General features: G+C 40.4%; 2 protein-coding genes across 5 annotated transcripts in view; one reads left to right on the forward strand and one right to left on the reverse strand.

Moving 5' to 3' along the window:
• LOC134838939 (integrator complex subunit 5-like) overlaps positions 1 to 3122 on the reverse strand; it is a 30504-nt gene extending 27382 nt beyond the window's left edge. For 2 of the 4 annotated variants that reach the window (XM_063854299.1, XM_063854300.1), the window contains exons 1-2: positions 2813 to 3122; positions 2505 to 2744 (exon numbers count right to left, since the gene is read on the reverse strand). In XM_063854299.1, coding sequence (XP_063710369.1) covers positions 2505 to 2744; positions 2813 to 3118 — 546 coding nt within the window. In that variant the 5' untranslated portion in view covers positions 3119 to 3122. Of the gene's footprint in view, positions 1 to 2504; positions 2745 to 2812 lie in introns of those variants that run through there. The other 2 variants (XM_063854301.1, XM_063854302.1) reach the window with 2 other exon arrangements.
• Positions 3123 to 3412: 290 nt separating this feature from the next.
• On the forward strand, positions 3413 to 3866 carry LOC134839857 (uncharacterized). Its single transcript, XM_063855480.1, has 2 exons — positions 3413 to 3731; positions 3808 to 3866. Exons 1-2 carry the CDS (start codon positions 3413 to 3415, stop codon positions 3864 to 3866), a joined length of 378 nt encoding a protein of 125 aa, XP_063711550.1.
• Positions 3867 to 10419: the final 6553 nt, after the last annotated feature.

Here is a 10419-nt window from a genome sequence, read left to right on the forward strand (position 1 = left end):
GTTGCGGGTCTCCTTCCCTACCTCTACGCAACAGATCCATGATACCTTGAAGCTAAAGTGCTGTTTGTAATTTAATAGTCAGTGTTAAGCCCCTATGGGCCCTGAGGACTATCGACCCATCTCAATCACCCCAGTAATCTCTCGGTTCTTCGAAAGAATTATTATTATGAAAAACTTCATCTCAGCACAGTACAACAGCTGGTTACCTAAAAACCAACACGGTTTCAGAAATTCAGCGTCTACCACAACGGCTATGATTTGTCTTCAGCAAGAAATTGCTTCTTTTCAGAAAAGTAAAGCTGATTATATACAGATACTATCAATAGACCTTAGTAAAGCATTTGATAGAGCCCAGCATTCAATTATAATTGATAAGCTACAATCAGTTAGACCGGAAATCAATCCATTCATAATCAATTGGATCGCAAATTTTCTTCAGGACAGAAAAATTTTCACGGAAAGTAATTCTCAGCGTTCGAACTTGCTATGCATTAACCAAGGTGTTCCTCAGGGAACAGTTCTTGGCCCGCCGCTTTTTAATACAGTAAGCTATGATTTGGATTTGGAGAGTACAAACAGTGCTAGAATTATAAAGTTTGCGGACGATGCAAACTCTGTGATAGCGGGGTTCGGCTCGGTCGAAAACACGATGAAAGTTTTGGAGGAAATTAAAACTTGGTACTCCACAAATAACTTCATACTCAACGAGGGAAAAACAAAACTGATGACTGTCAAACCGAATGACATTAGTTTAGTACCACAAGCTTTTGATGGTATTGAGCAAGTGGAAGAGCTTAAAATTCTCGGAGTATTATTTGATAGCAGGCTTACGTTTTCATCGCACATCAAAAGTTTATGCAAAAAAGTAACCAGCAGTATATACCTTTTGTATAGACTAAAGACATTTGGTATGAACATCTCTGCCCTTGATATTTTATACAAAATTTTGGTGCAGAGTAAAATTACTTACGCATTACCGGTATGGGCATGTGCCAATTCGACCGAATTGGCCGATGTGGACAAAGTTCAGCGCAGGGCTCTTAAACTTGGTGTTACTTCTACATTTACTCCAATTTTCGAGCTCATAGAGAACCATGACAACAAACTATTACAGTCAAGTTCAAAACAAGACCATATTCTTCATTCAAAATTGCCAAAACGAGAAACTTATGCAGAAAACAGACTTAGAGAAAAAGCAGTTGCAGCACACGAAAAATTAGAAAAACATTTCAAGCTTTTTCCAGCCAGAGCCTTAAGAAACAAAAACTTTCTATAAACTTTTGTTTGCTTTTGTTCTATCACGTGTAAGATAGATGTGTTTCTATCTTAATAATTTATTCTTTCTTTCTTTCTATTCTTTCTTTCTTAATAATCCTTAGCATTGGCTGTACTTAATAGCTGTTTGTTGATCAAAATGAGCCCTTTCAAAATGAACACTAATATTTGCGACTTAAGTTGGAAAAAAGAGAGTTCATAATATCACACAAGCTTTGCTTGTGTAAATACTGGATCAAAAGGTAAAGTTTTTATTACGCTGTTTTTATGCCGTTTGGTTTTGAAACTATAATTCAATCAATTTTTTTGAGGATTTGTGCTTTCTTAATCAAATAGCGCAAATAGCCTTCATTATCTCCTAAATTGAAATTTTTTTGCAGCAATTGCTATACAACACAGTAAAAAAATGGCCAAAAGATTTTTCAAATTAAATTTTCTATTTTTTTTTCAAACTTTTTGAACTTATCAGTTTTGATTCCAAAAAAAATAAGTAAATATAGTTTTGAATACAAATAGGCTATTGTAAGCCTACACGCTCAACGTAATAGCTCAAAATTAGACCGAAAAACTCAAACCGGTTTTTCTGAACACTGAGACAAAAGAAATACAACTGAATAAAAAATCTATTTTTCCCCTCAAACAATGCTTCTAAATTGTAGGCCAAAACGATAGGTCAAATAAAGCTTCTAAGCGAAAAAAAAATACAAAAGAAATAACAAAAACAATACAAAAATAAATTATAAAAAAAATAAAAATAATTCATAACACTTTCAGTTACAAGGAAAATCGCTTGAAATTTTTTCGGAAACGGAATAAATCCCTTTGGAAAAAAAACATATTCAAACCTCGGAACTTTGCGGTCCCAAGCGTAGTCGTTATCTCTAGACAAAAGGATAACGGAGAAACTGAGAAATTTGAATTCATTATAATCCAAGCTATCAAATGATTTTGGTCAACGAGTTGTTAACCCGAAAAAACTCCATATCCCGATTTCATAACCGCTGCTAATCGCAAACGTAACAAGCCAGAGTTGGTATATTAACCACCAACGTCATAAGCAATTTTTGAACAAATAGAATGAGTATTACAAATGCGAGTATGCTCAAAATATGACTATTTGGAAATGACCATCAAAGTCATTCTGTGAACAAAGTTATCTACGGGAAAGAAGTTTAGTATCCGGTTGAAATACATTTGCTTATCACAAAAGTTATAATGTTCAAACTTACCAACCCCATGATTTGCGTGATAACTTCTTCTGTCGATATGATGGGGTTCTTCTGGCACACTTGCGCAACGCAGGCATCCAATAAAGTCATAGCTGCATGACTGGGTGCACATTGTAACAACCAAGCACTTACAGTATCTTCAATTGGAGCAGAGAAGTAACCGGCTCCAGATGCTCTCGACTGTACGGCCATTGTAGTAAGGAGCTGTGCACTCCACTTCAACAGTACTCTTAGCCAAGTCTAAAATTATGCAGAAATAAAAAACGAAGTGCATTCAAGTTAGTTTTCACCAATGCTCAGTTACTAACCTTCGGAGACTTACTCATTTGACTTTTTAAGCAATCGGTGGCACCCGTGCAAATTTCTTCTACTTCAGCGGACGATGATTTCAATTGCTTTTTGATGTCAGAAGCCCCGAGTATTGCACTATTGGCAATATGTATTTGAGCTGTCTTCAAAAAGAATCGAAATAAGGCCTCAAGGCACGTATCTCTAGCTCCAGGAACTTTTGTCAGTAAATCCAAAGCCAAGCGTCCACAATCTGCAGATCCGTGATCTAGATTTGGGCTGTTCAATATTTCCAGATCTTTCAAAAAATCTACTTTCTGTGACATATTGATCCCTGAAAATTGCACTTAACACTTAAGTGAGGGACAACACAGGGAAACAAGACAGATATATCAACAACGGGAATTGTAACTGCGATACTGCGTTACTGAACACTATAGAAAACTAGCTAAAAGACAACACAGGCCCCAATGGAAGAGAAAACCAAAAACAGTAAAAGTAGCAGAAAACAGTACTGGATTTTTATCGACCTGGAGAAGGCCTTTGACCGTGTCCCGCGGCGCCTCATTATAGAAAGTTTGAGGCATAAACGCAAACCAGAGCATTTCTTAAACGCTATTATGGCAACATATGACGATTGTAAGACCTCAGTTATTGTGGACGGTGAACCGACAGATGCTTTTGATGTTACTGTTGGTGTGCATCAAGGTTCAATCCTCAGCCCCCTCCTGTTTATCACGGTTATGGATTATCTGACTGAAGAAGTGCGAGGTGGCTCCATACTGGAAATGTTGTATGCGGATGACATAGCACTCGCAGCAGAGACACCCGAAGAAGTCATGAGGAAGTACAGAATGTGGAAGTCAGCATTGGAGTCCAAAGGCCTTCGGGTTAATGTGGGCAAAACCAAGGGAATGGGAGACTTCCCTAGTGTCACCCGTATTGCTGCTGTTGATCCTTGCGGCGTTTGTGGAACTAGAGTTGGCAGAAACTCGATTATGTGCACTCTTTACAGAAAATGGGTACATGGACGCTGTACCGGTTGTAACAGTCGCCTACTTCGGTCACATATGAGGCTTAAGAAAAATAGGCCCTATAACCATTGGCTCAAGAGTCAGGGACACTATCTCTTGTGTTTTTCTACCTCAAGAACGGTCGGAGCCAATTCGGTTCGCTTGCGACATGAGACTAGAACCCGTTACAGCTTAAAGGCTACTACCAAAATATCCCCCCACTCTAGAAAATAAGAACGTCCCCATACTTAGGTCTCAAAATACCCAAAACACACGAACGCCGTTAAAAACAGGGTCGGAACAATCCGTTAAGTTACTTTTTATTGGACAGTGGAACTTTGATCCATTTCAGATGGATCAACCTAAAACTCGCCTAATCTCAACATATCAATCATAAAACACACTCGAGAAAACTAAATTTAGTACTCACATAGCAGCACGCTCGAGACACAGAGTAATTGAATTAATTAACGACTCTGGCATGAATATAATCAAATATAACTCAAGAAGTTTTCTAATGATGAGTTCCAATCAAGGGAAGTAAGTTTTTACTCAAGAATATAGTTTTGGCTCTGGACCATTGGGACACTTCACCTGTCCGCCTTTCCGTTGAAGGTTCACACTGGTCCAGTTGATTTTAACTCCGCTCTCGTGTTCTTTTTGTCTCCTATGTCAGATAGGACAGCTCTACTCTCGTTTTCTACGATGGAAATTGCGAATAGCGATTTCCCACTGTATATATTTGACCACTTTCCCGCAATTGTTAATTCGGTCGTTCTGATTTTTCACTTTTTGTTTTCAGTTGGTGCGAGAAAACTGAGCATGACAGGCTCCATTCGAAATTTTGAAAATAAAAATTTCCTTCCAAAATCACGTATTTTCGTGTCCCTCGAGGTCAAACTTCCAGATATGACCGACTGGCACATACTCCCCGGACTCAAGATCGATGTCCTCATCGCGTGCTGTCTCTTACAGTGAATCCCCAGAATCCCGAGTGTCACTCAATGTAACATTCGTCTACTGTAGTCACACATGAGGCTTAAGAAAAATAGGCCCTATAATTATTGGCTCAAGAGTCAGGGACACTATCTCTTGTGTTTTTCTACCTCAAGAACGGTCGGAGCCAATTCGGTTCGCTTGCGACATGAGACTGGAACCCGTTACAGCTTAAAGGCCACTACCAAAATACCCCCCACTCTAGAAATAAAAACGTCCCCATACTTAGGTCTCGAAATACCCAAAATACATGAACGCCGTTAAAAACCGGGTCGGAACAATCCGCTTAGTTACTTTTTATTGGACAGTGGAACTTTGATCCATTTCAGATGGATCAACCTAAAACTCACCTTATCTCAACATAACTATCATAAAATACACTCGAGAAATTTAAATTGAGAACTCACATGTCGATGCACTTGAGTATGAGGAGTAACTAAAAGATAAGCAGCTTGAGAATCAAATAATATAACTAAATAAGTTTGATGCTAATTAGTTTTAACAACAGAAGTAAGTTCTGTCTCAAGAATCAAAGTTTCTGAATGAACCATTGGACACTCGAGTTGTCCACTCTTCCATTGAATGTTCACTCTTTTCCGTTCGAATAGTCTTCCTTTCTCAAGTCTGTATTCTATTCTCCTGTTTTCAGGATGAGACAGCTCTACTCTCTGATTATTTCGTATCAAGATATTGCGAATAGCAATTTCCTGCCTTTTTCTTGAGTAGTTTCCCGCAATTGTTAATTCGGTCGTTCTGATTTTTGATTTTGCGTTTTTAGTTGGTTCGAGAAAACTGAGCATGACAGGCTCCATTCGAAATTTTTAAAATTAAAACTTCACTCCAAAATTACGTGTTTCTCAAGGTCAAACCTCCAGACATGACCGACTGGCACACAAAATACAGTGCCAGTGGTCATTTACAGAAGTTTGCAGCAGACTTAAGTTTATCTACTTTCCAAAATTCACAACCCATATAAAATTTTCACACTATCGCTAAACAGCAATCAAAATCTGCACACACCTGCACCTATGAATTCTCGCTTTTTAAGCTGGTAATTTAAAATTTCTTTTGTCCTATTCAATCAGAAAATTGTCATGCAGCATTTTGATATATATAATAGATATAGCATATTAATAACAATATCTCATTTGTTAAAATTTCTTTTTCGTGAACCCAGATTTCATCCGAGTTCACCCTCGAGCCCCCTCTCTCTCAAGACTCAAGACTCTAGAATTTTCTTTTGAGCCACCGGCTCACCTCGTGTTCTTCGCCCTCGAGGTACCCGACCCAGATATATTTGACACTGTGATCTGTTTCAATAGTGCCTCTTCGTCATCGGAGCTGATCACAATCTCCTCCCAAGCCTTCAGCTGTTCATAGGATCGCATCCACTCCCTTTGCTCTTGCAATCTCTTCGCTTGATTCGGTAAGCTCTTCACCTTCGACTCCCGGTTCAAACAGAAGGAATTGTGAAGACTCAGGCTTACATTCTTCGCCAGGTCCTCCTCTAGTATCGACTCCCTCGCTCTAGTGTTGTTTCTGGATACTCTACCCACTCTTTTTCACCCCGTCGTGATCGCATTTCGATGGGTCAGCAGAGGTCTCTTGAAGGCATCTGGTCCTATCTCGGCCTGGAACTGTCGATATTCTTTTTGATGTTTCCTCGTGTGATCCTTCGTCACCACGTATAACCAGGACGTTAACGTCGCGCGAAACCAAGGAAAGAATCTCAAGCGGCTCCACATGTGTCTGACTTCCATTGGTATGGCGAATACTCTGGACTTCGAGAATTGCAACGATTAGAAGCGCTGCTAACCCGCAGACCAAGCTGGGACTAGTCTTAGAAGAGAAGAAAGCTGCACCTTCCGTGCAATAATCCGACAAACGAGTGGAGTTTGGATTGGGATTCTCAGATGAATTACTGAGAACGAGCTTAATGGTAGTGTGGGAACTGATGAGACCATCGTGGTGGCCTAGTTCCAATGCTGATTCAATACTACTTGCAACACAAGATGTGCAGAGGGAACTAATTGCGGACTGTATTCTGCGTGATCTTAATATCATCTATAACGTGATGACAACAGCCTCTAAGAGCAACTGGGAAGACAAAGTGGAGTTGCCTGGCTGGGGACCAGAAGACTGGTTTAAACCTGGTAGCTGTCTGGCAGAAGTCTGTGGACTGGAAGGTCACGTTTGTGAAAGTCTAGATTGCGTGAAAACCCAGGAGAAACAACACAAACAGTTGACAATATTGTTTGGAAACATTGTGATGAAAGCGAAGACGGAAACGGAGCTGATCGCAGATTGTCATGGAGGAACCGAGGTGAATCTAGTGACTGCGCTAGGATTATACAGTATGTTTGGTTCTTTAGAGACATAATTGAATCTAGAACAGAAACATGAGATGGTCACGGCCATCAGTTTAGAAGTGTTCCCAGGAGATTTGCCGACTGAGCAAAAGCACATAGGAAAATGGAGGGAAGCGATCGAGGCGGAAATGAACATCAGGCACAGTGAAATTTATTGCAGACCATCGGGAGCTCGATATTTGGTGGGATCGACATTAGCTCCAATGTGCAAGAGCAGATACCCAGTGCATTTCGTAGTTGGGGATGTAAAAAGTACGAGAAGGATCGTGGATCAAGCCTTCCCAGTGCCAAAGTGTGTGAGACTAGCGGGAATGTCAGAGAAATCTTATGAGTTACTGTGCAAAATGTTCTCAGCAGTTCCAGAGAGAACTAAGGAGGAGTTAGAATCGATACTGGGAAGGAAGTTCATGGGATACGTCAATGGGAACTTCAGTGACTTTGAAAGACAAAAACAGAGAGGATCAACCGTTACGGATTACAATACAGTAGATGAGAATGATGAAGTCCACCGAGTGACGATGGAAGTGGAACCACTACTGGAAGCTTCGGAAAGCGTAACTGGAGGAGCATCATGCTGACACATGACGAGTTTCCCTGCCATTGCTTCCTGCAAACATGGTGGTACCCCGGGCGTAGTAATCTGGTGTTGATCTGGGACTCTGGAGAGCTGCTCTCCGTGGGTTTACCAGACTCATCACGGCCCATAGCGATAGTGATAGTGGGATTTATGATGGCGATACGATGGCTGGAAGCTCATGTGAAGGAGAACAATAGACAGGAGGCACCGACGAGAGAACAAATGCAGAAATTGGATTGTCTAAAAGATTCTGAACATTCCGATGAAAGTGAAAAGATATGGGCAAGGAGACGACTGATGCCATGGTTTAGAGCCGACATGACTGCATGGTTGTACGAGTATGCCAAGAAGCATATGTCGAAGCACGGTAGAGTGTACAGTGTGTATCAACTGGACATTGGGGCAGGAGCTTTCAAGCGAGCTTTCGTGACTCATCGGAATGCAGTGAACACCGCGGTGAAGAGAGTTTCCAGGACAAGTGAACGTAATGGAAGGGAGAAAAAAGAGATGTTGAAGGAAGATTTGGAGAGAAACGTAACGTTGTGCTTTCAAAATAGCTTCTGCAGAAACAGAGAATCTAATGTAGATCCCCTAACTTGTTGTAAACAAAGGGTAGAAGAGCACAAGTGTTGGAGGACTGCTTCCAACAGCGTCAGAATAGCTACCGATGTGTTGCAAGGCACAGAAACTGAAAGTGCAGAGTCAGTGTCGCAGGAGAAGGAGATGGAGCATTGACAAATGGCCGGAAAACAAAATGCGGAAGGAAAGAAAATTAGAAGAATTTAGAAGTTTTAGAACTTCTAAACGACAAAAAAAAGAGGAAACAAAGAAGTGACGAAAGGGAAGAAGTTAAAACTCAGAATTAATTTATGTGTGTGACAAAATCTCAAGTGAGAAACTAAGCAACCAAGTTGTAATTGAAAATTGAAAGAAAACATTTAGTTGAGTTTTGAGCATTAAAGAATTTGTTGCATTTATAAATTTATTTTTTGATTTTAGTTAGTGGCTTTAGAGACACTTACTATTTATTTAGAAAGGCTTAAGCAAAGAGTATATTTAAATATTCCAGCCTGCAGGACTTTTTTTAATCATCTAGGAAAACTGATCACTTTGTGGCGACATGAAAAGCTTGGGTAATCTCTCGAAGAGGGAGATTGTTCCATTGTTCTTTCTAACCATAGAGATCCTTAATTTTAAGATTCAGGACCAATAACAACTAAAATTTCCGAAGGGAAGAAGCATACTAGGATAATTTTAGCTTGTTGGTTGGCAGGAGTGTCCTGCAAACTAACATCTTTCAAAATCTAGGAGAAAAAATTTTAAAATCAGGGCGTCGACATTGGAATTCAGAAAAAATGTTTTATCTTAAGTCATATCCTCAAAGTGCACATTAGTGAAAAAATTTGGAAGGCTATAGTAGTGTAGTATGATGCCATTTATATTCTGCAGTGAGTCGATATGACGTGGATAAGAGTAATTTCGTGCATTTTGTAATTTCAGTTCGATGACACTGTACCAATTTTACCAACATTGCGAGATTCAATGGGGACATTGACCAGGCTGTCCGGGGAATTTGTGACATTCGACCATAATGGACAAAAATGCATATTCGACGATTTCGAATAGTTAGCAGCTAACCTTCCGAATTGGCGGTTTTGAAGGATTAAGAGCGTTATTCAGACGATTAGCTGAATCGTGAAAACTGAAGGATTCGGAAATTCCTAAATTTTAAAAGTTCGAAATGATGACGTAACAATTCTAAGAAACGTCAAAAACGGTCATTTTGGAGAAAAAAACAAAATAGACGAAGAACAACGATAGTTGCGACGACGACAACAACGGAAAAATTGAGAATCGGAATCAGAAAGAAGTAGAAGTAGCAGAGACCGCTCCGAGTTGCAACTATTGTGCCGCTACAATAGTTGCAAGGCCGTCGCGAACAACGGTGAAGGGTGGAAAACCAGCCTTCCGGAAGGAGAACAAGAGTCTTATTTCCCCGGATTCAAGAATCCGGAGTGGTCTCGGGATTTGGACTGAAAGTGTTTTACATAAACTTTTAGCTTCCCTATTATGCCCTGAGTTGAATTTAATTAACATCTGAATTCATTTTGCAAGGATGAGAAGCTAGGAGTTGGGGGGAAGGGTTGATCCATCTTCGATGGAGATGATGATTTTTATCTACTGAAAAAAAACAATATTAATTCAATAAAGAGTAGTAGCCCTGTTTTTAGGAGTGACCTCGTGGTCTGGGGATACTGAGAGCCGGCCATGAGCTCACTATTTCTGCAATTAATTAAGTTAATTTGAGCGTTCTGGTCGAAGCCGGAGAACAGTAACGTTTTTGTCAATCCGATGTTGGAAAGACCACCAAAAGAACTGGCTTTGGTAGAGACGGTGAAAAGCATGTAGAGCTCTGTTTGGACGTTGGCCAGTCGTCGTAGAACCTAGCTTTATTTTCCGTCGATATGTATCTTCCGGGCGAATGTTACATAGATGTTTTTATGGCGCTCCTGGGTGTTATTCTTTTTTAACATCATGACCGGCAGAACCGTTAACGAGCACTCCCCGGCGAGCGGATGCTCACATTAATGCCCTTCATAGGCCAAAACCGCCGGGGCGGAAGGGTAGTTTGGAACGCGGAAGGGTAGTTCGGAACGCGGAAGCCCTCCGGG

This window comes from Symsagittifera roscoffensis, chromosome 2 (genome assembly GCF_963678635.1).
Source record: "Symsagittifera roscoffensis chromosome 2, txSymRosc1.1, whole genome shotgun sequence".
Taxonomy (NCBI): Eukaryota; Metazoa; Xenacoelomorpha; order Acoela; family Convolutidae; genus Symsagittifera; species Symsagittifera roscoffensis.

What these genes read in the sequence shown, in the direction of transcription:
- LOC134839857 (XM_063855480.1), top strand. Translation starts at nt 3,413, where the DNA reads ATGGCAACATATGACGATTGTAAGACCTCAGTTATTGTGGACGGTGAA. An exon ending in AGACTTCCCTAGTGTCACCC is followed by an intron (nt 3,732 to 3,807) that starts GTATTGCTGCTG and finishes CACTCTTTACAG; the next exon opens with AAAATGGGTACATGGACGCT.